Source organism: Meriones unguiculatus, chromosome 14 (genome assembly GCF_030254825.1).
Source record: "Meriones unguiculatus strain TT.TT164.6M chromosome 14, Bangor_MerUng_6.1, whole genome shotgun sequence".
In the NCBI taxonomy this organism is placed as follows: domain Eukaryota; kingdom Metazoa; phylum Chordata; class Mammalia; order Rodentia; family Muridae; genus Meriones; species Meriones unguiculatus.
The window spans coordinates 1,653,397-1,681,379 of record NC_083361.1 but is presented as its reverse complement, the minus strand read 5'-3'; the positions used below and the strand labels follow the sequence as shown (position 1 = coordinate 1,681,379).

At 60.0% G+C, this 27,983-nt stretch overlaps 1 protein-coding gene across 2 annotated transcripts; it reads right to left on the bottom strand.

Moving 5' to 3' along the window:
* Positions 1 to 164: 164 nt before the first annotated feature.
* On the bottom strand, positions 165 to 27,519 carry Atp1a3 (ATPase Na+/K+ transporting subunit alpha 3). Of its 2 annotated transcripts, none has more exons than XM_060366430.1 (23): positions 27,362 to 27,519; positions 23,352 to 23,477; positions 23,179 to 23,238; positions 22,733 to 22,936; positions 20,458 to 20,571; positions 20,234 to 20,368; positions 19,436 to 19,553; positions 19,061 to 19,329; positions 16,000 to 16,198; positions 15,814 to 15,923; positions 15,238 to 15,372; positions 11,930 to 12,122; positions 11,540 to 11,715; positions 11,323 to 11,459; positions 8,850 to 9,000; positions 8,450 to 8,618; positions 3,660 to 3,814; positions 3,221 to 3,344; positions 2,421 to 2,566; positions 1,906 to 2,036; positions 1,194 to 1,295; positions 910 to 1,001; positions 165 to 566 (listed from the first exon to the last, which is right to left on the bottom strand). In XM_060366430.1, the coding sequence occupies exons 1-23, from the start codon at positions 27,365 to 27,367 to the stop codon at positions 538 to 540; spliced, it is 3,081 nt and encodes a 1,026-aa protein (XP_060222413.1). In that variant the 5' UTR covers positions 27,368 to 27,519; the 3' UTR covers positions 165 to 537. The 2 variants fall into 2 exon arrangements, with proteins under 2 accessions (XP_060222413.1, XP_060222414.1); XM_060366431.1 differs by having other exon boundaries at positions 23,352 to 23,438; positions 27,362 to 27,518.
* Between the last annotated feature and the right edge of the window lie 464 nt (positions 27,520 to 27,983).

Genomic DNA, 27,983 nt, shown 5'->3' with positions numbered 1-27,983 from the left:
CACGCCCAGCTTCCTCCACTCCTGCTCCGCAGTCCCTCTGTGCTGAGAATTCTAACTCCCTAGCACCCCACCTAGCTAAACGGGCGCGCGTGAGTCCCGCACATGGGGCCCTGGCCGAGGCCGCGCCCACAGCTCCTGGCTGGCAAGCATAACACGCACACACCTTCTCTCTCCCCACTGATATATTTGATAATTGTTCAGAATTAGAACCGGAGATGGCGTCAGCCTGGAGACGGGGCTCAGGGGAGTAAAAAAGTGCCCAGGGAGGGAACGAGGGGCCGGGCTGCACGGGAGAGAGGGGGGAGACACAGGAGAGGGGGGAGAAGAGAGGCCGGGGCTGTCGGGGAGAGAAGCCAGCCAGCGGGGAGGAGAGGGCGAGGTGGGAAGTGGCCAAGGTGGGGGATGAGGCTGGGCCGAAAGGAGAGAGGGGGCCACGGGGAGAGGAGGCCCCGCCCCTCAGAGTACAAAACGGGGGAGCCGGAGAGGGCGGTCCTGGGCTGGGGGCAGGGAGGGCGCGGGGCACGTGGTGGGCTGAGGTCAATAGTAGGTCTCTTTCTCCACCCAACCTGCAAGACAGAGACAGACAGTGAGAAAGAGCCATACAGACAAGGGTGACCCAGAAGACAGGGCAGGGAGGCTGTCACCCCAGCCCCGAGGAACTCGGCGAGAGGGACGTGAGTTCAAGTTCAAGGGCAGCCTGAGCCACACAGACAGGACCTGACACAGCCAGGCTGGGAAAGAGCGAGGAAGAGGAGGGGCAAACAGGAAGAGGAAGGAGAAAAGGAAAGGGACACCCCGAGAGGAGCCACTGCCCTGCCTCCCACAGCCTGCACACAGCCCTCACCCCCGCCTCCCTCCCCTCCCAGCCCGAGAGTCCCCTCTCCCCCCCCCCCCCGACGCAGCCCTCACCCCCGGGGTTCCTGCGCAGGATGAGTTTGCGGATCTCATCATAGACGAAGATGAGGAAACTGTACGGGAAGGCACAGAACCACCAGCTGGGCCTGCAGAGAGGGCAGAGGGTCGTGAGGGTTGGGGTGGGGGAGGGCCATCTCCCAGGATCTGTGAAGCCACCGAGGAGTGCTCGGGACCTGGTGGCATCAGAACAGGGTGACACAGGGGCAGAGCAGGGACACCCAGGGGAACACCAGGGCAGAGGGCGTGGCAGCGTGGCGCTCCCAGGGCTTGGCACTCACTTGAGAGGGTACATGCGAAGGGCCACGTCCATGCCCGGGCAGTAGGACAGGAAGGCTGCCAGGGCTGTCTCCTCGAACAAGCCGAAGATCAAGATCTTGTTCCTGAGGGCACAGGCAGGCGGGGCTTGGCTGGAGCACCCCACACCAGGCTCTTCCCACCCACAGAGACAGGCAGACTGACGCCCCGCCATGAGTGGAGAAGCAGAGGGAGCAGGGCCTGAGCCACTGGTGATGCTCAGAGGGGAGGGGAGCAGAGCAGAAGAAGACGGGGTCCAGGCAGAGGAGCAGACAGAGCAGGGAAGATGCAAGGAGCGGTGACAGAGAAAGACAGCCAGGCACGGGGCACAGGCGTGTCACCCAGCACTTGGGAGGCTGAAGCAGGAGGACTGCCACGCGCTTGACCCTAGCTTGGGCTAAACACCAGGGCACTGACTGTCTCAAGTAGGAAGTGAAAAGGGAGAGGGAGAAAGAAGAGAAAGAGAAGGAGGGAGAGGGGAAGAAAGAAAGAGAAGCGAGGAGCAGGGACAGGTTCATGGAAGCAATGGTAACAAACAGGGAGACCCGGGGAGCCAGAGCTCCCCTTCACCCACACGGAGAGATAAGCTTAGAGCCTAAAACATGGCACCCCCAAGAGGAAGTCAGTGCAGAGCAGAGCAAGGAAAGCGAGGGAGGAGAGACACAGGCAGCCCGGGGGAGCAGCCTCGGCCCTCACTTCATGCCCTGCTGGAAGACTGAGTTCCTTCTGGTCTTGCAGATGATCAGGTCGGCCCACTGGACCACCACGATGCTCACGAAGAAGGCTGTGTGGCAAGTGAACTCCACCACCTTCCTCTGCTCGTAGGTCTGCAGAGACGGGAGGGTGGGGCGGCATACTGTGACCAGAGCCCTGGACCCCTTCACTGCCCCCTCCAGGGGTTCCCAAGGCCTCGCATCCACCCCACTCCCCGCTGCGGGGGCTCCCAAGGCCTGGGATCTGCCCTCTTTCTTGGAATTGCAGCCCCTCGGGACCTCGGAAAGAGGCAGGTGTTAGGAGAATGAAGAATTAGAGAGCCTTAATCATTTCCCAGGACCGGAGGGCCCTGTGGGTCTCCGAGGACAGAGGGCAGCCAGGCTCTGAAGGGACGAGGCCTGAGTTGGCTTTCTGGGGTTCCGGGAGGTCCCTCTCGGGGACAGAGAGGCTAGCCTGGGACTGAGGGAGACGCTGTCTCAGTGCCCAGCCCCACTCACCCACTGCTGCCCGTAGCTGTCTTCCAGGTCATTGACCGTACGGTCATCCCAGTTCAGCCGGATGCCCACCAGGTTACCGGGCAAGAAGCCGTTTTCTGCCAGGATGACAAAGTAGGAGAAGAAACCGCCAAGGGCCTGGATCATCCCTGGGGGAAGAGGGAGCCGAGGGGAGGGTGAGGCAGGGCTGGCAGCACGCTCACTGCCTCCCACCCCCCAGGGCCTGCTGAGACCGTCACAGCAGCCAGCCCCCCGGCCTGCTGCCACCCAGCTCAGGCTGCCCAAACACCCTGATCGTCCTGGAGGAGCCGGGCGGGCCTCTGTTACCAGCCCAGCAGGAGGCTGGAACCTAGGGTCGGAGAGCCCAGGGCCTGGCTGGCTTACACAAGTTAAAAGCCAGGCTGGCAATTTAGGGAGGCCCTGCCTCAAAACAGAGATCGATCTGGGGCGTCACCGTGGCGGAGTGCTTGCCCAGCCTACAGTCAGGCCCGGGTTTAATCCGCAGTTAGTAACCAACTGGCTGTGGCAGCACACGCCCGTAACTGCAGCCTCGGGAGGTGGGGGCAGCAGGGCCACAGTTCAGGGCCATTCTTGCCCACACAGCGCCAGAAGCCAGGCGGGTTGTTTGGGACACTTAGAAACCATAACTCCTCAGGAGTGGACACCCAGAGTCCTTCAGTCCCACGGGTTTTGCTTTTCTGGACACACTCTCTAGGGCTTTGCCCCAACAGGAGGACATAGGGCTCTCGCCCCAAGCTTCCCCTCTGCTGTGCTGGCCCTTGGTTCTGAGCCGCAGTCCTCACCAATCTGCCCATAGGCCATGCTGATGAGCCTCTCATTGACCAGCTTGTCTGTGCGTGGGTTCCTGGGCTGCCTCTTCATGATGTCGCTCTCAGCAGCCTCGTAGGCCAAGGAGATGGCGGGGACCTGGATGGGAGAGAGATAGGCTATGTGAGTGGAGAGAGAGGGAGAGATGGGAGGGGGGTGGAGGGAGAGAGAGGGAAAGAGAGGGAGGGAGGAGAGAGACAGAGAGAGAGAAAGGGAAACAGAGAGGGGGAGGGAGAGAGAAAGAGTGAGAAAGAGAGAGGGGGAGGAGAGGGAGAGGAAGAGAGAGGGAGAGAGAGGGAGAAAAAGGGAGAGGGAGAGAGAAACAAAGACACAGAGAGAGAGAGCGACAGACAGACAGAGCATGTGTGTAAAAGTGACCCTCCCTGGCCCTAGGTGGGAGCCTGCCCAGCTTACCATGTCGGTGCCCAGGTCAATGCAGAGGATGGTGATGGTACCAAGGGGCAGAGGGATGTTGGCCATGATGAAGAGCAGGAAGGGTGTGATCTCAGGGATGTTGCTGGTCAGAGTGTAGGCAATGGATTTCTTCAGGTTGTCAAAGATCAGGCGGCCTGTAGGGGAAGAGCAAGCTTAGAACTTGGGGTCTACTGGGGCCCCACGTCCTTTCCTGTCTGGTCCTTGTTGTTGTTGTTGTTTTGTTTCCTGCATGCCAGACAAGGCTCTACCACTGAGCCTTACTCCAGCCCCTCACTGGGGGATTCTAGGCAGGGGCTCTACTACTGAGCCACACCCCAGCCCCTCACTGGGGGATTCTAGGCAGGGGCTCTACCACTGAGCCACACCCCAGCCCCTCACTGGGGGAGTCTAGGCAGGGGCTCTACCACTGAGCCACACCCCAGCCCCTCACTGGGGGATCCTAGGCAGAGGCTCTACCACTGAGCCACACCCCAGCCCCTCACTGGGGATTCCAGGCAGGCCTCTGTTAATGAGAACCCCCATCCACATCTCCAGGCCTCTGCATGTTATCTAATTCACCCTCATCCTCTCACATTTGTCCCTCTGGTCACAGCACCCTTTGGGGAGCCTGCTCGGTCCATCAAGGTTAAATACCCTTTACCCCCATCGACCCAGTAACTCTACTTCCAGGCTTACACCCAAGGGATGTGCTCGCTCACGGGCACCAGAAGCCAAGTTTACGAGTGTTTACCATAGCATTATTCCTAACGGCCCAAAAGCAGAGCCAGCCTGGGAGCCCACGGCAGTGAGCAGTGGCTGAACTGCGGGACAGCACAGGGAGGAAAGGGAGGGGCCCCGGCTGCATGAGCCCTCGGGCGAGGCTGAGGTAGTACACTGAATGCTAAAAGTCAGCTGTAGCTCAGTTGGTAGAGGGCTTGCCTAGCATGCAGGAGGCCCTGAGTTCAAACCCCAGCACCATGAAACAAACAAAGGACAACGACAAGAAAACCGGTGTGGATGCAGGGCCTGCTAATTTAAAAAAAACATAAAATACAATACAAAAGCCGTCATACTGCACGAGCCCACTTAGACAAACAAGTCAAGATGGCGAATGTGCTGCTGGGCGCTCAGGCCAGGAAGGGACTTTAATGGAGCTGGGGGTGTCTGTCGGTCTGTCTGTCTGTTTCTTGTTTCTACAGTGTTGTGAATGAAGCCCAGGACCTTACATACACTGTCAGCGTCATTTCTGCATAACAGATTCTGGAGAGGAGACGGTGTCTATGTAAGCAAAATCCTGGCAGGTTAACTCATGACGCTGTGCTAGATCTCAGCCGTCAGCGCAGGACATACAAGGTCAAATGCAGCAGCAGCACAGACAGTCCCACCCACTGTCTTCTCCAAGTGTCGAGCTATGGGGAAAACTTATTAAAAATAAAACAACCCAGTTTTATCTATCTTTTTATAACCCACTTAAAAAAAATGTGAGATGCGGTAGCGCCTGCTTGTAATCTAAGCATTTGGAAAGCCGAGGCAGGAAGATCAGGAGTTCAAGGTCATCCTCAGCTACATAGTAAGGACAAACCCAGCCTGGGCTACATGATATACTGTCTTAAAAAAAAAAAAAAAAAAAAAAAAAAAAAAGCAATAGACTGAAACAGGCACAGAGAAGAGAAACAGAAGAGAAAATGAACAGGCCGGGCATGGTGGCACAAGCCTGTAATTCCAGCCCGCAGGAGGCAAAGGCAGCAGGGTCACAGCATCTCTGAGGCCGGCCTGGTCTAGACAGCGTGCTCCAGGCCAGCCAGGCCTACACGGCCAGCTGGTTTCAACAGTTAAAGCCAATGCTGGGCTCGGTGGTGCCTACCTCCAACGCCGGCCCTTGGGGGACCAAGGCAGCCGGGTCTCCGGGAACCCCAGGCTAGTCTGAGCAAACCTGCCCCAAAGGCAGAGGGGAGAACATGGGCACGGTGGCACACGTCTTCAATCCCAGCACCCGGGAAGCAGAGGCAGGTGGGCCTCTGCTCTGTGCTGGGCACAGGGGCCCGAGCACCACGTGACCTCTCTCACACATGGAATCTAAGAGAGTCCATCTTCTTCAGGAATCCCAGCACTCAGGAGGCTGAGGCAGGAGGGATGCCACGAGTTCAAGGCCAGCCTGGACTACACAGTGAGCTCTTATCTCAAGACCCCTCCTCCTACAGAGGGTGCTCCAGAGTTGGATGCACGGTTAGGAGTGGACGCGGCTCTAGCGGGGACCCGGGCTTTGTTGGCCGGTGTCCTTGTACGAAGGCTCACAACGGCTTCTGACTGTAGCTCCAGGGGAAGCAACACTCTCTGCCCACCCTGGGCTCCTGCGCAGGCATGTGCGCATGCACAGACACACGATTAGGAGGAGGGGGCTGTGAAGTCGCTCGGCAGGCACCGCGAGACATCACAATTCACCTGCCTCGGTCTTACACGCACGAGGACCTGGGCCACACCCCCAACACCATAAAAAAGGAACCCACAGGTGTGGGACTGCGTGTGCCGACTGGGACAGGCGCCGCTGATCACGCACAGCGGATGTCCCAGAAGGCAGGGGAACGGGCGCTGAACCTCCTTATGCGCGACCCCACTTAAACAGAAACCAGCACACACCTGCGTCCAAACAGCACATGGCAACCCGTTAGGTTGTAATTTCTTTTTAAAGACAGAGTCTCCCGTAGTCCAGACTGGACTTGAACTCCTAACCTTCCTGCTGCTACCTCCTGAGTGCTGGGATTACAGGTAGACGCCAGCAAGCAGCTGGTTTGTTGTTGTTGTAGGTTTCCAGACACGGTTTCTCTGTGTGGCCCTAGCTGTCCCGGACCTCGCTCTGTAGACCGGCCTGGCCTGGGACTCAGAGACAGCCTGTCTCCGCCTCCCCAGTGCTGTGACCAAAGACAGGAGTGGCTAGGCTGCCCAGCTAAGCTGCTTTTTAAAATTATGAGAGGGGTGGGTTGCTCAGAAGGTGAGGGTGATGCCTGCGGCAGGCGGAGGAGGGCACCGGGGCCCTTCCAGGCAGAAGCAAGCTCCCTGGCGTGGATGCCAGGAACCAAACTTGGGCTCTCTGTGGCAGCCACGTGCTCTCTTGACTGTGGAGCCGGCTCTCCGGCCCCTACTTCGAGGCGGGATGGCGCCATGTGTACCAGCCGGCCTGGAACGAAGTGCCAAGAGCTGAGATTGCCCCGGCACACCTGGCCTCAGCACACCTGGCCTCAGCACACCTGGCCCCAGCACACCTGGCCCCAGCACACCTGGCCCCAGCACACCTGGCCTCAGCACGCCTGGCCTCAGCACGCCTGGCCCCAGCACACCTGGCCTCAGCACACCTGGCCTCAGCACACCTGGCCTCAGCACACCTGGCCCCAGCACACCTGGCCCCAGCACACCTGGCCTCAGCACACCTGCCGTACACTTTCTACGTTATATGTGTCTGTTAAATCCAGCCAGCTGGCTGTGGCTCACAACTGTAAACCCAGCACCCAGAAGGCTGAGGCAGGAGAATTGTTGGGAGTTCAAGACCAGTCTGGGCTGCAGGCCAGCCAAACTGAGACCCAGTCAGAAGAGAAACAAAAAACAGTGCTCGCTGTACCAAAGACGCCATACTGTCCTCACGTGACAGTCACTCTCCTTCCACGAAGCTGCTTTTTCTAAAATGTTCCCAGGTAAACGGATGAGCTAAGGACATGCCAGCAAACAGCACATGGCAGGACAGAGAGCGGCCACGCGAGTTGCTTTCGGGATCCGGAAGAGTCCCTTGTGGGAGTTAGAGCCCCACCCCCACCCCAGCCTCCTGCACACAGTCTCTCGCTCTCTCTCTCCCTGTCTGCCTCTCCCAATTTGTAATTCGTTTGTCCACTGTTGTATGATGCCGAAGGCGGAGCCCACCCAGGATTGCCTGCCTCGTCCGTCTACGCAGAGGCGTCTACGGCCCAAAAGAGATAGCCGGGCTTCCCTCCGGGAGGCTGCACACAGGGCCAACGGCAGCCAGCTTGTTGCGGAGGGCTTAGCTTCACTGGCTTTGCTCTGGATTTCATTTCTTTCGAGACAAGGTCTGTACAGCCCTGGCTAATCTGAAACTCACTTTGTGTGTAGATCAGGGTGGCCTTGGAAGCACAGAATTCCTCCTGCCTCTGCCTCCACAATTTTGGAACTAAAGGTATGGAATTTTCACATGTGCTTGACTATGCTTTTGTTGTTTGCTTTTTCCAAGATAAGTCTCACTATGTAGCCCCAGCTGTCCTGGAACTCACTCTGTAAGCTGGCCTCGAACTCACAGAGATCCACCTGCCTCTGCCTTCTGAGTGCTCGGACTAAAGGTGTGTGCCATCTCTGCCCTGCTTGTCACGAGCTTCCTTTTACTGGTGCTAAGGATGAAACTCAAATCCTCCACACGCCAGGAAATCCCTGGATTATAGTTCAGACTCCCTCTTCCTCCCGCCGCCCCTCTGGAGCGCATGGGTATATGTGTATATGGAACAGGGTCTCACTCATAGCCTAGGCTGGCCTCGCACTCACAGCAATTCACCTGCCTCAGTCTCCCCCTGGGATTATGAGCTTGTGCCCAGTCAGAAGAGGGGCCTTCCAAGTCTCCCAGAATCCTCTGCTTCACTGTGACTACAGCTTCCAGCAGTGACTCCGTCTCTACCAGCACCTCACCTGCACCCCGACCCCCATCCCCCACCCCAACCCACACCCCTCCACCACCCAGACCCGAAACCCCACCTGCACCCCTCCACCACCCCGACCCCCACCCCTCCACCACTTGCCTTCCTCTACACCAGTGACGATGGAAGCAAAATTGTCATCCAGGAGAATCATGTCGGCAGCCTGCTTGGAGACATCAGAGCCAGCGATGCCCATGGCCACCCCAATGTCAGCCTTCTTCAGAGCTGGGGAGTCATTGACACCATCGCCAGTCACAGCCACAATTGCTCCCTGGAAGGAGGAAGGGTGAGGGTGAGAACCAAATCTTCAGATCCGGCCTCCTCCCTCAGACCAGGGGTCAGTCAGGACAGCCTCCTCCCTCAGACCAGGGGTCCAGGCCCAGTCTCCTCCCTCAGACCAGGGGTCAGGACAGCCTCCTCCCTCAGACCCGGGGTCCAGGCCCAGCCCCCTCCCTCAGCCCCAGGTTCGAGCCCCCGCCCCTCAGAGCAGCCAGGACCTCACCTGCCTCTGGCAGCCCTCCACGATGATGAGCTTCTGCTGAGGGGAGGTGCGGGCAAAGACAATCTCTGTGTGGTTCTGCAGGATCTCGTCAATCTGCTCAGAGGTGAAGTCCTTGAGGTCAGTGCCGTGGATCACACAGGCCTTGGCATCCCTGAGGAGAGCAGAAAGGACATGGCCCAGGCCAGGGTGAGGAGCAGGGGTGGGGGTGAGAGACAGAGAGGCAACGACAAGGTCAGAGAGAGCCAGAAGTGAGGCACTCGGGTGGAGTGGAGAAACGGGAAGGGACAGAGCCAGGCGCAAGGGCAGGTACAGGGGTGGGGGAACAGAGTGAAGAAATGCGGGGCTTCCTTTAATCCTCTGAGAGAGCAACTGTTCATGATTATCTATAAGCTGACCACTAGGTGGGGTGGCAAGGGCCTTGGGAGGTCGAGGCAGGCAGATGTCTGAGTCTCAGGTCAGTCTACGTGAGTTCTAGGCCGGCCAGGGCCACACAGTGAGACTCTGTCCCAAAGAAATATTTATGTTAATTGTCTGTAACCTACCTCCACATACACCTTATTTTGGGTGGTGCTGGGGATAGAACTCAGGGCCTCTTATTACTGGGCAAGCACTCACCTCTGAGCCACACCCCAGCCCCTTACTGGGGGTTTCTAGGCAGGGGCTCTACCACTGAGCCACACCCCAGCCCCTCACTGGGGGAGTCTAAGAAGGGGCTCTACCTCTGAGCCACACCCCAGCCCCTCACTGGGGAATTCTAGGCAGGGGCTCTACCCCTGAGCCACACCCCAGCCCATCACTGGGGGATTCTAGGCAGGGGCTCTCCTCTGAGCCACACCCCAGCCACTCACTGGGGGGTTCTAAGCAGGGGCTCTACCACTGAGCCACACCCCAGCCCCTCACTGGGGGAGTCTAGGCAGGGGCTCTACCACTGAGCCACCCCCCAGCCCCTCACTGGGGGAGTCTAAGAAGGGGCTCTACCTCTGAGCCACACCCCCTCACTGGGGAATTCTAGGCAGGGGCTCTACCACTGAGCCATACCCCAGCCCCTCACTGGGGGATTCTAGGCAGGGGCTCTACCACTGAGCCACCCCCCAGCCCCTCACTGGGGGAGTCTAAGAAGGGGCTCTACCTCTGAGCCACACCCCCTCACTGGGGAATTCTAGGCAGGGGCTCTACCACTGAGCCATACCCCAGCCCCTCACTGGGGGATTCTAGGCAGGGGCTCTCCTCTGAGCCACACCCCAGCCCCTCACTAGGGGGTTCTAAGTAGGGCCTCTACCACTGAGCCACACCCCAGCCCCTCACTGGGGGATTCTAGGCAGGGGCTCTACCCCTGATCCACAGCCCAGCCCCTCACTGGGGGACTCTAGGCAGGGGCTCTACCACTGAGCCACACCCCAGCCCCTCACTGGGGGATTCTAGGCAGGGGCTCTACCCCTGATCCACAGCCCAGCCCCTCACTGGGGGACTCTAGGCAGGGGCTCTACCACTGAGCCACACCCCAGCCCCTCACTGGGGGATTCTAGGCAGGGGCTCTACCCCTGAGCCACAGCCCAGCCCCTCACTGGGGGACTCTAGGCAGGGGCTCTACCACTGAGCCACACCCCAGCCCCTCACTGGGGTGTTCTAGGCAGGGGCTCTACAACTGAGCACACCCCAGCCACTCACTGGGGGATTCTAGGCAGGGGCTCCACCACTGAACCACACCCCAGCCCCTCACTGGGGGATTCTAGGCAGGGGCTCCACCACTGAGCCACCCCCCAGCCCCTCACTGGGGGATTCTAGGAAACCATTGTCTCTGAGCTATAGTCCTAGTCCTTGGTGTCTGGGGACAGGATCTTGCTGTGCAGCTCAGGCTGGCCTCCAGCGAATGGTGCTCCTGCCTTCTCTTCTGAGTGCTGGGATTATAGGCGTGCATCACATAGCTGGCTTCATTTTACTTTGTATTTGTATTGCTTGAGGCCTTTTTGAGGATCAAGCCCAAGGCCTGGTGCATTCATTCATTCATTGGTGCTCATTATAAGCACTTCTTCACTGACCTCCATCCTTGCCTCTGTAGACTTTTTTTTTCTTTATTTTTTATTTTTTGGTGTTGTCTTTGTTTTTTTGAGAAAGGGTCTCACTGTGGAGACCAGGCTGGCCTTGAACTCAAACAGATCTGCCTGCCTCTGTCTCCCAAGTGCTGGGATTAAAGGTGTGAGTCACTGCACCCAGCTCCTTGCCAAGGAGGAGGAAACTGGGGCTCGAAAGGGTAGCTGACTTGCTTACGATTATGTGGTGCTGAAGAGCTACGAGGAGGGAGACTCAGCCCCGGGAACCCCGTGGCTGCCGCCCTCACACCGCGCCAATGACGGATGCAGGCCCTGAGCAAGCAGAGGGGTCCCAGGGAGGAAGGGGGTAGCCGGAGGAGTAGATGTCCATGAGGGACCTCCCGGCAGCTGGCCCGGCGGCAGGAGGAGGCGTGGCCGCTCACCTGGGGTTGACCTGGCTGACGGGGATGTTCAGCCGGGCAGCGATGTCCTCCACGGTCTCATTGCCCTCTGAGATGATGCCCACGCCTTTGGCGATGGCCTTGGCAGTGATGGGGTGGTCGCCAGTGACCATGATGACCTGCAGGCACCGTGTTTTAGGGATGCTGGCCTCCCGTACCCACCCCCGACCCTGCGCGCGCCCGGTGCCCCAGGGCACACCTTGATGCCCGCGCTGCGGCACTTGCCCACGGCGTCAGGGACGGCCGCCCGGGGAGGGTCGATCATGGACATGAGACCGACGAAGCAAAGGTTGTCTGTGGTGAAGTTCACGTCGTCACAGTCGAAGGCGAAGCCCTTGGGGAACTGCTCCTCCGGCAGGTAGTAATGGCAGAACCCTGGCCATCGGGACGGAGAGGGGTCATGAAGGCGCCGGCCTCGGGGCCCCCATGTCCGCCCCCCACCGGGCTCCCCCGTGGTCAGTCTCCCCGAGAAGCAGCCGGGAGTTGTTTCTCAGCAATGGCCTCACTTACCCACTCACTCCTTCACTCCTGGCATCCCCCACAGGGTCCTTAGAGGGAGGTGCGTTCCTGCCCACCCCATAATACACACCCAGGACACGCTCGCCCAGGCCACCAAGCTCCAGGTAGGCGTTCTGGAAGGCCTCCTTCATCTCCTCATCCAGAGGCTGCTCCTTGCCCTGCAGGAGGATGGTGGCACAGCGGTCCAGAATGCGCTCGGGGGCACCCTTCATCACCAGCAGGTATCGGTTGTCGTTGGGGTCCTCCGTCTCGTGGATGGAGAGCTGCAGTGGAGCAGGGTACATACATGAGCCGTGTGGGAACCCCGAGGCTGCCCACACCCGGCTGGGGAGAGCCACGGCTGAGAGCACTGCCCCCTGAGAGCACTGCCCCCGCCTCTCAGGCCTCTGTTTCTCAAGTCTCCTAGAGATCTCTGCTCAGCCTTGTCTGTCTCTCCATCTCCGTCCATCTGTCCTCCAGAAATTCCAGCTGTCCTTGGATTACATACTTTACTCCTGCCTTGTCAGGAGTCCATACACAGCTGTCCCTAGTCTAGCATTTAGCTTGCTTCTGAAGTGCGCCTAGAATCTGGCCTCTTCTCACTCTCCTCTGCTGCCCTTGTTCTCCAGTCCAGCTATCATTAGTCCTCACGTGACTCTCTGCATCTACTTTCCCCACATCAGCCAGTTTGGGCCAATGTGCAACAGCAGAACAATGGCCTAGAGTTCCCCAGTGAGGGGCTGGGGTGTGGCTCAGTGGTAGAGCCCCTGCCTAGAGTTCCCCAGTGAGGGGCTGGGGTGTGGCTCAGTGGTAGAGCCCCTGCCTAGACTCCCCCAGTGAGGGGGTGTGGCTCAGTGGTAGAGCCCCTGCCTGGAATCCCCGAGTGAGGGGCTGGGGTGTGGCTCACTGGTGAGTGCTTGTCTAGAATCCCCCAATGAGGAGCTGGGGTGTGGCTCAGTGGTGGAGCCCCTGCCTAGAATCCCCCAGTGAGGGGCTGGGGTGTGGCTCAGTGGTAGAGCCCCTGCCTAGACTCCCCCAGTGAGGGGGTGTGGCTCAGTGGTAGAGCCCCTGCCTAGAATCCCCCAGTGAGGGGCTGGGGTGTGGCTCACTGGTGAGTGCTTATCTAGAATCCCCCAATGAGGGGCTGGGAGTGTGTCTTAGTGGTAGAGCCCCTGCCTAGAATCTATCAAGAAGAGGCAGAGCACTTGCTAACATGGGTCCTGGGTTCTATCCTTAACCCCAAAGAAAACAAAAACTAAAAAAACCACATAGACCAGTGAAAAATCTGTGGTCACTTTGTCAAAGAGCTCAACAGTTTCCTGGAGGTAGGAAGAGCCCAACTGTCCATCAGCAGATGAACAGATCAACAAGATATGACATTCACACACGGACTGTATCTTTTTCTGAGGCAGCTGGGCGTGGCAGCTCACACGGGACCCTGTGTTTGGGAGGCCGAGGCGGAGATTCGCTAATAAGTTTGAGTCTTGCCAAGGCTGTGGGGTGAGTCCCAGACCACGCTGGGTTACTGAATGAGAGCTTGTCTCAAAAACAAAACAACAAACAAACAAACAAAAACCCCAGAAAAAAAAATAAGAGAAAACAGATTAAAAAGCCACAAGGAAGCTGGTGGGTGCTTCAGCGGTATAGAGGTGTTTGCCGTGCAAGCCTGAAGACCCAAGTTCAATCCCTGGAACCTCCACACAGGTAGAACTGAGTCCACAGAGTGTCGTGACCTCCACACGCAGACCCCGCCATCACACACACAATAATAAAGATTTTAAAAAAGAATGAGGCTCTGGCGGACATGTGGATGGATCCTGGAAACGACGTGGAGGTTTTTAAAAAGGCCAAATATTGCATGATTCCCTTTTTTAAAAATAAAGAAAACGTCCAGAACAAGTGAATCCACAGAGACAGGAAGTAGGTTAACGTTTGCTGAGGCTGTCGGAGGATGTGCAGGAGGGGCGGCTGGCCGCTGAGGGGGTGGGGTTTCTTTCTGAGGTGATAAAACAGTCTGAAGCTGACTATGTGGGGGCCATCTGAGTACCTAACACGCTCCTGGAGGACAGTTGTGGCTTCACGATAAGCCTTGGCCTCTGTCCCTCCTCTGCTTCCTGTCATGGTTCTGGCCTCCCTTGGGGTGCTGATGGGGTCTCCCACCGCGAGGCTCTGTGTGCGGAGCCCTCGCTGGCCGGCTCCCTCACTGGCTGGCCCCTTTACTAGCTGGGCCCCTTCGCTAGCTGGGCCCCTCGCTGGCTGGGCCCCTCACTGGCTGGCCCCTTTGCTGGCTGGCCGAGGCTCTCCTGTCTCAGGACCTTTGCACGTGCTGCCTGCTGCCTGCATACTCTGTCCTTTACTCCTGCAGGGCTCCTCCCTCGTCCTCTGCCTAAGTGTCTTCTCAGACCAGAGTGTCAGAAAGGAAGAGCCTCACTGTTGTCCTCATCAGCCCACGGGCCCAGTACCAAAGACCGGACCAAGAGGCCCAAAAACACATCTGGGAACAGCGAGGAAATGCTTTCCTAAGCTGGGGCCGGGCCCACCCCGCTCGCAGGGCGCCCTCTCCCCTCTGGCTCTCCTCATCCTCGGTTTTACAGGCGGGAACCGAGGCTTGTAAGAGTTAGTGTCTTTGGCCAAAGCTGGAACGGAAAGGGCAGAGGTGGCTGTCTGAAACCACACTCTGCTCACTGTGGCAATGCCGGAAGTTAGCTATCTCCCCTCTGCTGGACACAAACTCTGGGGCAGAGCTCCCGCAGAAGCCGCCACCCATGGCTGTGAGCGGCACAGAGAGGGCTAGGACCATGGGAAGGGCAGTCACGGGCCCTGCCTCCTGCCTCCTGCCCCCACAGCTGGCCAGGGCTGGGCCCCCGAGGTGGGCTTTGTTTGTTTCTCCTGTTTGGAGGTGGGGTCTCCTAGAGCCCAGGCCACCGGGAGGGGCTGGCCGGTGAGGAGAGCTCTTCGTCCACCTCCGCGGGCCGGAATTACAGCCTGGGTCCTTATGCCTGGCTCCTTTCTTGTTGTAAGACAGGGTCTCCTGTAGCCCAGGCTGGCTGCAGAGTTAGCATGTAGCTGACCACAAACTCCTGATCCTGCGGCCTCTACCTCCCGAGTGCTGGGCCCACAGGTGCATAGAGCACACCCCACTCAAATAGAAACATTTTATTACTATTATTTTCCTTTTCTTTTTCTTTCTGTTTTCCTTCTTTTTGTTTGTTTGTTTTTTTTTTTGAGACAGGGTTTCTCTGTGTGGCTCTGGCTGTCCTGGACTCACTCTGTAGACCAGGCTGGCCTGGAATTCACAGTGATCCTCCTGCCTCTGGGATTCCAGGCGTGCGCCCTGGCTATTGCTGTAGCTGGTCCCTGGAGAACCCTCACAGCCGCAGAGCTGCGGTTCCTTCCTACCTGGTATTTGTTGGTGGAGTTGAAGGGGATCTCAGCCACTTTCTTGTTGCGTTCCCGCATCAGCTTCACAGAACCCGAGGACAGCTCGATGCACTTCAGCAGGGCAGACTCAGAGGCGTCGCCAGCCACGTCCCTCTGCGGCAGGAGAAAGCCAAGTGAGGCGGCAGTGCGGGGGAGTGGAGTGTGCAGGGTCGGCAGGTGGGCAGTGCGTGTGTGTGTGTGTGTGTGTGTGTGTGTGTGTGTATGTGTGTGTGTGTGATGCAGGGTGGGAGGGGAGGGTGGAGGGCAGGGTGTGGGGATGCAGGGTGGGAGGGGGGTGGAGGGAGGGGTGTGGGGAGGTGGATGGGGGTGGAGGGAGGGATGTGGGGATGCAGGGGTGGAGGGAGGGGTGTGTGGGATGCAGGGTAGGAGGGGAGGGTGGAGGGAGGGGTGTGGGGAGGTGGATGGGAGTGGAGGGAGGGGTGTGGGGAGGTGGATGGGGGTGGAGGGAGGGGTGTGTGGGATGCAGGGTAGGAGGGGAGGGTGGAGGGCGGGGTGTGTGGGATGAGGGCCGGGCAGGCAGTCCGGGGCACCCACCTTCAGCACGGGGATGTTGTCCTGGCCGCCCTTGAAGACAGCCCGGTTGCACAGCCCGGCGATGTGGGACAGGGCCACCCAGGTGTGAGAGCTCTTGTCGAATGAGGTCCCTGTGGGAGTCCGGAGTGTGAGGCCAGGGGGCTCCCAGGGGGCGGGCGCCCCATGCCCACCCTGAGCCCCACCGACCTGACTGGTCCTCAGTGGTGTCGGCCTCGTGGATCTGGTTGTCAAACCACATGTGGGCGACGGTCATGCGGTTCTGGGTGAGTGTGCCGGTCTTGTCGGAGCAGATGGTGGAGGTGGAGCCCAGCGTCTCCACGGCCTCCAGGTTCTTCACCAGGCAGTTCTTGCGGGCCATGCGCTTGGCGGTCAGCGTCAGGCACACCTGGACGGCAAGGGTGCGGTGTGCCCGGGTGCCCACAGCTCGCCCGCCTGGCCTCGGCTCAGGCCACGGGAGCACCCGGCACTGCGCGTGAGCCTTAGCTGTGGCCTCGGAACACACACTCACACCGACTGAGGCGGGGGCCGCAGAGGTGGCGCAGTGACTCGGGGTACACTCACACCTCTGGAGACTGGTGCTCCTGGGGCCCCTCCCCCAATGCCCTCCCCCAGAGAAGTAACAACCAGGGCTGTTACACAGAGAAACCCTGCCCTGAAAAACCAAAACATAAGTAAACAAATAAAAATGGTTTAAAAAAAAAAGGTTATAGTGTCTCAAAGAAGAAAACAAAAACAAGAGACCAACCCTGCAGTCAGGAAGGGCAGAAAGGGCCGGCTGGGGGCGGAGTCAGAATACTATCCACCAATGAAAAAGTCTGCGTTACGGCTGTCTACAACCATGTGGATGAAACTCGGTAAAACAGTTCAGTTAAAAAGCCAGATAAGTGGGGGTGGGGGTGGGGGCTGGCACATGCCTTTAATCCCAGCACATGGGAAAGAGAGGCAGGCAGATCTCTGTAGCCTGGTCTACAGAGCGAGTTCCAGGACAGCCAGGGATAACCCCCCACCCCCTAAAAAAAGAGAGCAAGGTGTATGTATGCCTGTGACCCCAGCCCTTGGGAGTCCGAGGCTGGAGAAGCACAAGTTCAAGGCTGGACAGGACTACGTGGGACCTTGCACTCCTACAAGAGACCCAGGTAAGAGTTCATGTAGAATGAGCCCGTTTGAAGAAAGTTTCGAAAAAGGGGAAATAATTTATGTTATCAGAAACCAGAGTTAGGAGTTCTCTTGGCTGAGGGTTAGAGCCTGGAGAGGGGAGCTCTGTGTGGGGAAGCTGAGACGGTGTTTTTGGCTTTTGAGATTAACATGCTCTCTCCCTGTGTGTGTGTGTGTGTGTGTGTGTTTGTGTGTGAGTGAGAGTGTGTGTGTGTGAAGCCTTCAACACTGGACAGTTTAGAATATGCTAACACGTCAAAGTCTGTTGACTGAAAGGAAGGAGGAATGGAGTAACACCTATGTCATCTCTTCAGACCCTAAGAGCAACACTGAGGGGCCCGACAGAGACAAGCCCCGGGTCACAAGACACCACAAACCAAAGGAGAAAGAAAGCCAGCAAGGGGGTGGAAAACACCGGGAACCCCAGGTCGCTGAGGCCATGGGGAACAGATACCAGGAAGATCGGGCCTGCAGGCCCGGTGGGGAACAGACCCCGGGAACCTCGGGCCTGCTGAGGCAGTAGGGCTGATGGCCAGGATTGGGGGAGAGCTACTTTATTCTAAAATCAGAACAAATGGGGCACAAGATGCCTCCGTGGAGCAAAGCACTTGCAGCTGAGCCTGACAACCCGAGTTCAACACACACGGTGGAAGGAGAGAAGGGAAAGTGGTCTGCTCAGCTCCGTGTAGGTACCATGGTGTGTGTGCAAGTGTGTATACAGACGCCGTGTGCCACCACGCCGGGCCACACGAATGTGATAAATCCAAAGAGAGAGGGAAGGCAGGGCTCAGTGGTTAAGAGCACCGTCTGCTCTTTGAAAGCACCGGGGTTCGATCCCCAGCACCCACATGGCGGCTCACAACTGTAACTTCAGTTCTAGGGGACCTGACACCATCACACTAATGCACATAAAACAAAGTTAAACAAATTAAAAAAGAAAGAAAGAAAAGGAAGGATCATTCCACTTTCATCATGGGTGAGTGTATCCAAAGTTTGTGAGTTGAACTGGAGGGCAATAGGGGCAGATTGCTCAGTGGTTAGCAGCATTGGCTGCTCTGGCGGAGGACACAGGTTCAGCTCCCAGCACCCACATGGTGCTCACTGTCTGTGCATCCAGTTTCCAGGGGACCCAGTGCTTTCTTCTGACCTCTAAAGGCTTCAGGCATGGCACACACATATATGCAGGCAAGCTGGGCTCGGTCACATGCATGCATGTATGTGTGTGAGATGGCTGGCCTCTTGCAGGGGACCTGGTCCTGTTGCTAAGGTCTCCACGGCGTTCATAACCTGCAATTCCAGTTCAGGGCATCTGACACCCTCAGACCCAGGGAACAGACCTCAGCCTCCTCCCCCAGACCAGGGGTCAGAACAGCCTCCTCCCTCAGACCTGGGATCTAGGCTCAGCCTCTTCCCTCAGACCTGGGATCCAGGCTCAGCCTCTTCCCTCAGACTTGGGAACAGACCCAGCCTCCTCCCTCAGACCTGGGATCCAGGCTCAGCCTCTTCCCTCAGACCCAGGGGTCAGGCCCAGCTTCTTCCCTCAGACCAGGGGTCAGAACAGCCTCCTCCCTCAGACCTGGGAACAGACCCAGCCTCCTCCCTCAGACCCAGGGGTCAGGCCCAGCTTCTTCCCTCAGACCAGGGGTCAGAACAGCCTCCTCCCTCAGACCTGGGAACAGACCCAGCCTCCTCCCTCAGACCTGGGATCCAGGCTCAGCCTCCTCCCTCAGACCTGGGAACAGACCCCAGCCTCCTCCTTCAGACCAGGGTGTCCAGGCCCAGCCTCCTCCCTCAGACCTGGGATCCAGGCTCAGCCTCCTCCCTCAGACCTGGGATCCAGGCTCTGCCTCCTCCCTCAGACCTGGGAACAGACCCAGCCTCCTCCCCCAGACCAGGGGTCCAGGCCCAGCCTCCTCCCCCAGACCAGGGGTCCAGGCCCAGTCTTCTCCCTCAGACCTGGGGTCCAGGCCCAACCTCCTCCCTCAGACCAGGGGTCCAGGTCCAGCCTCCTCCCTCAGACCAGGGTCCAGGACAGCCTCCTCCCTCAGACCTGGGGTCCTGGCCCAGAGCCCTCCCCGGGGCTCAGCCTTACCGTGACAGTAGCCAGCAGCCCCTCAGGGACATTGGCCACGATGATGCCAATGAGGAAGATGACAGCCTCGAGCCAGGTGTACCCCAGAATGAGGGAGAGGATGAAGAAGGAGACGCCCAGGAACACAGCCACGCCGGTGATGAGCTGGATGAAGTGCTCAATCTCGATGGCGATGGGCGTCTTGCCCACCTCCAGGCCCGAGGCCAGCGTGGCGATGCGGCCCATGACTGTGCGGTCGCCTGTGGCCACCACCACACCCCTAGCGGTGCCTGCGGGGCCGGAGAGAGGGGCTCGGGTCTGCTGGGGTCAGAGGGCCGGGGTACCCGCCTCCTGAGCCACACCTCTGTGCCCGCGCCCCTGGGGTCCCTCCTTCACCTTCCACACAGTTGGTGGAGAAGAAGGTGATGTTCCGGGTCTCAAGCGGATTGTCATGTGTGCAGTCCGGGGAGCGGGTCTGGGGTTCGGATTCGCCAGTCAGAGAGGAGTTGTCCACCTGGGGATGGAGCGGCACACATAAGTATAGCACAAGGCCCCGGGTCAGGAGAAAGGGGCCAGGGAGGAAAGCCTTCCCAGGAAGTTACAGGAAAAGGCAGGGAGTCCTGTTCACCCTATGGCATCTGGGAAATTGAAAGACAGAGGCAGGAACGGAAATTCTGCCCGGGTCTACAGCCCTTCAGAATTTCTGCTCAATGGGCCTGGCCTAGACTGCTAGGTCTGAAGGAGACCTGGGGTATGGACCCCTGGGTCTGAGGAAGGAGGCTGTCCTGACCCCAGGTCTGAGGGAGGAGGCTGTCCTAACCCCTGGGTCTGAGGGAGGAGGCTGTCCTGGACCCCTGGGTCTGAAGGAGGAGGCTGTCCTGACCCCAGGTCTGAGGGAGGAGGCTGTCCTGGACCCCTGGTCTGAGGGAGGAGGCTGTCCTGACCCCTGGGTCTGAGGGAGGAGGGCTGTCCTGGACCCCTGGTCTAAGGGAGGAGGCTGTCCTGAGCCCTGGGTCTGAGGGAGGAGGGCTGTCCTGGACCCCTGGTCTGAGGGAGGAGGGCTGGGGTTTGGAGCTCTAGGACTGAGGGAGGTGCTGGGCCTGGAACTCTGGGGCCTAGAGAGACAGGGACTTCCCTCCCCGCCCCCAGTCTTGAGCGAAGAGAGCAGAGCTGTAGCCCAAGACACTGACCCACCTTGCAGCCATGGGCTGAGATGATGCGCAGGTCAGCAGGGACCCTGTCGCCACCCTTGATCTCCACCAGGTCCCCGACCACCACCTCCTCGGCGTTCACCTGCATCTTCTCGCCTTCCCGGATCACAAGGGCTTGCTGTGTGAGAGACACAGGAGAGTCACCTCCCAGGCTCCCTCCGCCTGGGGTCCCTCCTGCTCCCTGTGTCCGGGCTGTGCCCGCCTCACCTGGGGAACCATGTTCTTGAAGGACTCCATGATCTTGGAACTCTTGGCTTCCTGGTAGTAGGAGAAGCAGCCCGTGATGATCACCACAGCCGCCAGCACGATGCCCAGGTACAGCTGCGGGGACATGACAGGACGGGACACTTTGGCAGCCACACACACTCCCCAGGTCAGGAGAGAGCTCTGTGCACACGCCTGAGTCTTTGTTCTGTGTGCGTGTGTCTGTCTGCTTCTACACCTGCAGGCCTCGCCTTGCTTGTTCGGGACTGTGTTTGTGTGCTTTAGTTATCTATTTATTTAATTTTATTTTCTGTGACAGGGTGTCTCTGTGTAGCCCTGGCTGTCCTGGAACTGGCTCTGTGGATCAGGTTGGCCTGGAACTTGGAGAGCCACCTGCCTCTGCTGGGATTGAATATGGGTGCCACCAGCTCCCGGCTCTGGCCTTGTCCTCCTGGGTCAGCCTCCCTAATACTGGCCTGACAGGTGTGGGCCATCGTGCCGGCTCGGTGGACCCTGCTTTTGCACCTGTGTGTGCCTATGTCTGTGCGAGGCGACTGTCTTCCTGCTGGGACTCTGCGCTGTGGACAGGTGAAGATCTGTGTGACTATGAGGATCTGTGTCCACCAGAGTGAGTGAGAAATGGGGCAGTCTTTGTCACACCTGTCTCCTGTGTGGGGCCGAGGATGGGTTCCGTCCTCCTCCTCTCTGCCCCCTCCTCCTCTCTGCCCACCCTCCTCCTCTCTGCCCCTCCTCCTCCTCTCTACCCCCTCCTCCTCTGCCCACCCTCCTCCTCTCTGCCCACCCTCCTCCTCTCTGCCCCTCCTCCTCCCCTCTGCCCCTCCTCCTCTCTGCCCCTCCTCCTCCTCTCTGCCCACCCTCCTCCTCTCTGCCCCCTCCTCCTCCTCTCTGCCCACCCTCCTCCTCTCTGCCCACCCTCCTCCTCTCTGCCCCTCCTCCTCCTCTCTGCCCCCTCCTCCTCTCTGCCCCCTCCTCCTCCTCTCTGCCCACCCTCCTCCTCTCTGCCCACCCTCCTCCTCTCTACCCACCCTCCTCCTCTCTGCCCCCTCCTCCTCCTCTCTGCCCACCCTCCTCCTCTCTGCCCCCTCCTCCTCCTCTCTGCCCACCCTCCTCCTCTCTGCCCCCTCCTCCTCCTCTCTGCCCCTCCTCCTCCTCTCTGCCCACCCTCCTCCTCTCTGCCCCTCCTCCTCCTCTCTGCCCACCCTCCTCTCTGCCCCCTCCTCCTCCTCTCTGCCCCAGCCTCCTCTTCTCTGCCCCTCCGCCTCCTCTCTACCCACCCTCCTCTCTGCCCACCCTCCTCTCTGCCCATCCTCCTCCTCTCTGCCCATCCTCCTCTTATCTGCCCACCCTTCTCCTCTCTGCCCACCCTCCTCCTCTCTGCCCACCCTCCTCTCTGTCCATCCTCCTCCTCTCTGCTTACCCTCCTCTCTGCCTACCCTCCTCCTCTCTGATCTCTGCCAGGCTGCAGCTGCCTAGTGGCACCTGTCCCAAGGTCACCGAGGTCAGGAAACCGTAGGCCACAGCTCTAGCTCACCCTTCCCCACGCCCTTTCCTTTTTAGTCTCAGGGTCTCATGTAGCGCATGTTGGCCTTGAACTCCTGATCCTGCTGCCCCAGACTCCCCAGTGCTTGCATAATAGGCTTACACCACCGTACCCCGTTTTGTGCGGTGCTGGGAATCAAAGCCCGGCCTGCACGCATGCGTGGCCAGCAGTGGCCAGCTGCACTACTTAGCCGCTTTCTCGTTTTACAGTTAAAAATTATGGGGCCACGCAGTGGTGACCAGCACTCCAGAGGCAGAGGCAGGCGGATGTCTGTGAGTGCGAGGCCAGCCAGCACGGTCTAAGATTGAGTTCTAGGACAGCCAGGGCTATACGGAGAAACCCTGTTTTGAAACAAAACAAAGCAAAACACAAATCATGTGTCCACACACTCTTCTGTGTGAGCGAGGTTATGTATGTGTGTGCGCGCGCTTGTGCGTGCCCTGTGGTGGTGTGCATGTGTGGGCGTCAGACGACCTCAGGTATTGGTCTCCACTTCGCACTCTGCCTGAGCGAGGGCCTCTGGCTGGTTGGTTGTTTTTTTAAGATCTATTTATTTATGTGTTTTGCCTGCTTGTCTGCACGCCCGTGTGCCTGGGGCCTTCTCTCAGGTGATCGAGACAGCCGGACGGTGGGCCTCGAGAGGCGTGGATGGGGACAGGAGGTTGTGGGCATGATTCTGGAGGGCGGGGCCGACACAGGCCGGCGTGGGGTACTCACGTTGTCGCCGGAAGGGTCATCCTCCGTCCCCGCCTGGATGCCGTAGGCCAGGAAGCAGAGGATGGCTCCGATCCACAGCAGGATGGAGAAGCCCCCAAACAGCTGCCGGCAGAACTTGACCCACTCGGGGGTGGTAGGGGGCGGAGTGAGGGCGTTAGGCCCGTCCCGGGCCAGGATCTCCTGGGCTTTACTGTGCGTTAGACCCTGGAAGATGCGGGTTTCCTACAGAACCTGACCTGGGCGTCCCGGCCGCCCAGAGCAGAGCCAGCCCCACAGGCACCGTGGACACCCCCGTCCAGCCCTCCCCCTCAGACCCAGCCCCGCATCCTCCCCTGCACGCAGTCTCCCAGCCCCACAGTCCCCCAGCCCCGAGCCCTCCCCTGCACACAGTCCCCCAGCCCCGCAGTCCCTCAGCCCCGCAGTCCCCCAGCCCTGCACACCCTCACCTGCACGCAGTCCGTATTGTACTTCCGGCAGACCTCTTCCACTGACATCTTGTGCTCTGTCTGAGGGATGGTTTGGGGGAACATGGTGAGCCACCGCTCCCACCCCCCCGGCAGTTAGGACTATTCTGGGATGGCACTAGCCATTGGGGGGTTGGGGGGAGGAGGACACTCACCATAGCCACCTCCTTCTTGAGGTCATCCAGATCCCGGCGCTCCTTGGCCTTGCTCTTCTTGGGCGAGCCCTTGTCATCTTTCTTGTCCTGAGAGGTGGCGACACGGTAGCTGTCAGAGCCGCCAGACTGCGGGCGAGAAGGGGTTCCAGAGCGACACCAGCCCCGCGTGCCCCGGCTCTCTCCTTGGCCTGGCCTCTCTAGGCTGAGGTTATCGTCCCCGTGTCTTCCTGGTGTCTTTGGGCATCCCCAGAACCCCCCACGTGTCACATCTAGTCAGCCTTACTGGGCCTCCTTCCGGGCATCTCTGGGACCCCGGGTCTCTGTCCGTCTCTTTCCTCGTGTCTCTGAGTCTCTCCCCTTCACCACTTTCAAAAAAATATTGATTTGCTTGTTTTGTGTGTGTGCCATGGTGCATGCACTGAGCGTGCCTGGAGGTCAGAGGTCAGACTGCAGGAGTCGCTCTCCCCTGTCACTGTGTGCATCCCAGGGAGCAAACTGTGGTCATCAGGCTTGTAGGGAAGCGGCTCTGCCCCTGAGCCTGCTCTCTGGCCTGGGAAAGCTTTATGTTATCATCATTGTATTATGATTATTTTAAGAAATGGAGTCTTTTTTTTAGCCCAGGCTGTCCCAGAAATCTACCTATCCCAAACTGGAACTCACAACAATCCTCTTGCCTCAACTCCCCAAGCGCTGGGAGTATGGTCATGAACCGCCATGTCCCGTGTGTGTGTATGTGTGTGTGTGTGTGTGTGTTCACCGTTGAACAGAGTCTCACAGGGGTGGGCTGGCCTTGAACTCCCTCTATGGGCAAAGCTAACTTGAATTCCTGATGCTCCGCCTCCACCTCAGCGGTGCAGGAATCGCAGGTCTGCACTGTCCGCACAGTGCCAGTGATGGAACCCAGAGCTCTGTGCGGTAGGCAGGTGCTCTGCCCACTGAGCCGCACTGCCAGCTTTCTGTGTGCCCTTCCTTCATCTCTGGCTTTGTGACTGACCTTCCTCCTGACCTGTCTTTCCAGGCCTGTTCTGGATCTCCTATTCGCTGGCCCAGCCCTGCCTCTTCCCGCCTCTGTGTCTTCCATGTCTCCAGGCCTTATCCAGGTTGCTTTCTCCTGTCATCTGACACTGGCTCTGTCCCTCCACTTCCCTGCCTCTGTCTACCACGCTGTCTGCCCCACACCTTCTCATCTGGGACTCTGGGGTCCTCTCGTTCCCAGGTGGTGTCTCTGAGGGGCGATGCTGTCACCTCTTCAGGGTGTTTCCCGAGAACCCTGACAGGTTCTGGCCTGTGTCCCGCCGCTCTTCTCTGCTTTGTCTGTCCTGCTCTCCATCTCTCTGTCAACCTCACTATTACTATCTCTTTCTGGGGTCTTCCCTCTTCACTCCCCGCTAACGGGCATCTCGCTCTGTGGACCAGGCTAGCTTCAAGTTCACGGTGCTCCTTCTCCTGCCCCTTAATGCGTGGGCACCAGCAGGACGGCCAGCTCAGTGTCAGTGTGTCTTCCTGCTCCACTTATTTTGCTCTCTTCCTGCCTCTGGTACCCGCCTTTCCAGAGCAAGGTCTCCGTGGAGGTCACTGCCTGTCTCCTGGCACAGCTCTGCCAGGAGCTGTCTCCTACGCTGTCACTGTCTGAAAGGACCCTCCCAGGCAAGGCAAACCCTGAGAGGAGAGGGCACTCCAGATGACAGCAGGGACAAAGCCCCGGCTGGAGGCGTGTGCCGCCCCTACGCAGTCGCTCCCAAGGGGCTTAAAGGACAAGCTGCGGACGGGAGCCCTGTCCCCAGGACAGCTGCGGACTGCAGACGGTCTCCAACAGGGGTGGGCATGGTCAACACTCAAGGAACAAGCAGGAGCGGGGGAGGGGTGTGTGTGTGCAGATTTGGGGTAGAAAAGAGCAAGAAGAAAAGGCCGGGCTGGGTGCCGGCTTGGGGGTCGGAGGCTGGGAGAGGCGGGCTGAGGCGAATGCTTGCAGAGGGCTGCTGCCCCAGCCCACAGGCCCAGGGCCAAGCGGGGATCCGAGGCTCAGCCGGCTCAGCGCTAATCGCCTCATGACCTTGTGGCGGCCTGCCTCGCCTGCTGTCTGCCCCCAGACCCAGGGTGGCTTTGGAGCATAGGGAGGGGCCGCAGCCCCGGAGTCTGGGAACCCCAAGGAGGCGGGAGCTTGGCCCCAGGCCAGCGCTGCAGCAGGACTGCGGCTCAGGCGAGCAGGCTCGGAGACCTGGGGACAGGAGGCTGACTCTGACCCTGGGCTGCCGGGCGGCATGCCACCTCTGCAGATACGGCCGACACAGGGAGAGATGTGAAGGGCACAGTAGGTCAAGGTGGCAGGAGGAGGAGAGAGCTAGGGTCTGGCAGAAGCGGGGGTCAGCTGCCGCATCCCTGAATCACTGCCTCACTGCCTCACTGCAGTGCGGGTCTCTGGGAAACAGCGGGCTGGACTGAGCTGGACTTCTGGCCCTGACAGAAGGGGCTGGGACCTGGCCGCCTAGGTGTGAGGGAGGAGGCTGCACCTGACCTCCTGAGCCTGAGGGAGGGGGTTGGCACGTGAAGCCTCATGTCTGAGAAGGGAGGCCTCAGAGCCTGGTCCCCAGAACAGTAGCCAAACCTTAGCTCCAGTTCGCCCTTGCCATGACCAGACTCCCCTCCCTCAGGGTGGCTCCCATCTGTCGGCTCCTCGACATGAGGAGCCGAGGCTTTCCCAGGGAAGGCAGGAAGCCCAGATGGGAGCACCACGGGTGGGAGCACGGCGAGGGTGGGGGCCGGGCTCTCTCACTGCAACCTGCCTCCCTGACGCCCTCTGTACCCCCCCATTCCGGGGTACCCGTGTCTGTCCTCCCTGAACGCCCCTACCTTTACTCCCCTCCGGCCTAAGCCTCCTCTCCCATCATTCAGGCGGAGTGTTTATTTGTTTGTTTGTTTTGGTCTCTGGATAGAGATGTTTTTCTGTCTCTCCACGTCAGCCTCAGTTTCTCCTTTTGTCTCTCCATGTCTCCCACCTCGGTCTCTCTTTGTCTGTCTTGTCCCTCTCTTCGCTGTTCAGCGTTGCTTTCCCTACTTCTGCCCACGTCTTTCTCTCCTCCCCCCCCTTGCATCCCCGTTTCCTTATCAAGGATGTCCCCTCTTCCCCAGTGGTCCACACTCCCACCTTTATTCCACTTACCTGAGCCCCACCAGGACTCTCATCGCCCCTCTTCTCCCTAATCCTCCCCCTCTTAGTTCTCCTTCCCTTCCCCCCTCATCCACCCCAACCCACATATCTGCAGCTCCATCCCCCATCTTCATCCGCAGGCCCTTCAGCCTCGATCCGCCATCTTTCTCCCCGTCTCTCCTGTTCCCTTTGGCTCTCACATGCCTTATGCGGTGGTCCTCAGCCCACCCGCCTCCTCCGTGACAGCCCTCCCCAAGCCCCACCCCAGACACACTGGGAGGAATCCAGGGCTGCAGCAAGGGTCATGTGGTCGGTCGGGGAGGGAAGCTGCATCTGCTGGAGAGACGCACAGACAGAGAAGGACACACGGACACGGAGGCAAGGACACAGCAGGCGTGCAGGCTCCCCCTTCCCCCACGGCCGTGCCTGCACATCCTCGGCAGCCAGGCTCGTCTGTCAGTCTTTCCTGCTCCCCCCCAGCCTTCACGTCTGCTCCCCCGGATGAGGGCTGCACAGTGCAGCCCCAGGCCTGCAAGGAGAGGTCCTGTGCCTCCGTTGGCCGGGGTGGGGGCCGGGGCAGGGGACCGCAGCCCGAGGCCCCGCAAACACGCCCCGACCGGTGGCGGGCTCTTAGACGGGGGAGGGGGCGCGGCTGGCCGCAGCCCCTGCCTCTGGGGCCGGAGGGCGCGGGGGGCACGCGCCCACGCGCTCGCCCTCAGCGCTCGCGCCCACGCTCCCACCCTGAGGCGGCGGGGCGCACGGGCAGGCGCGCAAGGTCACGCCGCGGCGCCCCACGGACCCTCGGCTCGGCGGCCGCTCCCCGGCCTGAGCGCGCCGAGCGCTCGCAGGTCCCCGCACCTACCCCCATGTTGGCGGCTCCGCGGGCAGAGCGGCGGGCGGGCTAGCGAGCGGGGAGCGCGGGGCGGGCTCGGCGCGGGCTCGGCCGGTCTGCAGCGCCCGCCGCGGCGCAGCGCGTCCGTCCGTCAGTCCGCCGTCAGGGCGCAGAGGCTGCGGCGGCGGCACCTCCGCCTGCTCATATGCCCGCGCCCGCGGGGGGAGGCGGCGCCGGCCAATCCGCGGAGGCGCCGGGCTGACGGACGGCGCGGCCCCGCCCCCGGGCCTCGGCCCCGCCTCCGGCTCTGCGGCCCCGCCCCCGGCACTGCGGCTGCGCCCCCGCCGCTCCTGCGGTGCCGCCGGCCCGCGCGGTGGGGGGCGGGGATCCCGGACGCCCCGCAGGGGCCTGAGGAGCCCCCCCGTGCCCGGAGGGACTGGGAGGCTGGGGGAGGCGGCACCCCGAATCTGCGCCCTCCGGGGAGGCAGGAAGCCTCGGCCCCCCAGCACCCTCCTGCGGCGTGGGGGTCGCGGGTCTGTGCTTGACATGTGGGGACGCAGACAGCGCAGAAGGGGGCCTGTGGGGCTCCCGCACCGAGAAGGGGTGCTGAGGGTCTGGGGGCTCCTAGGACCCCACTGTGTTCCCCGTGACC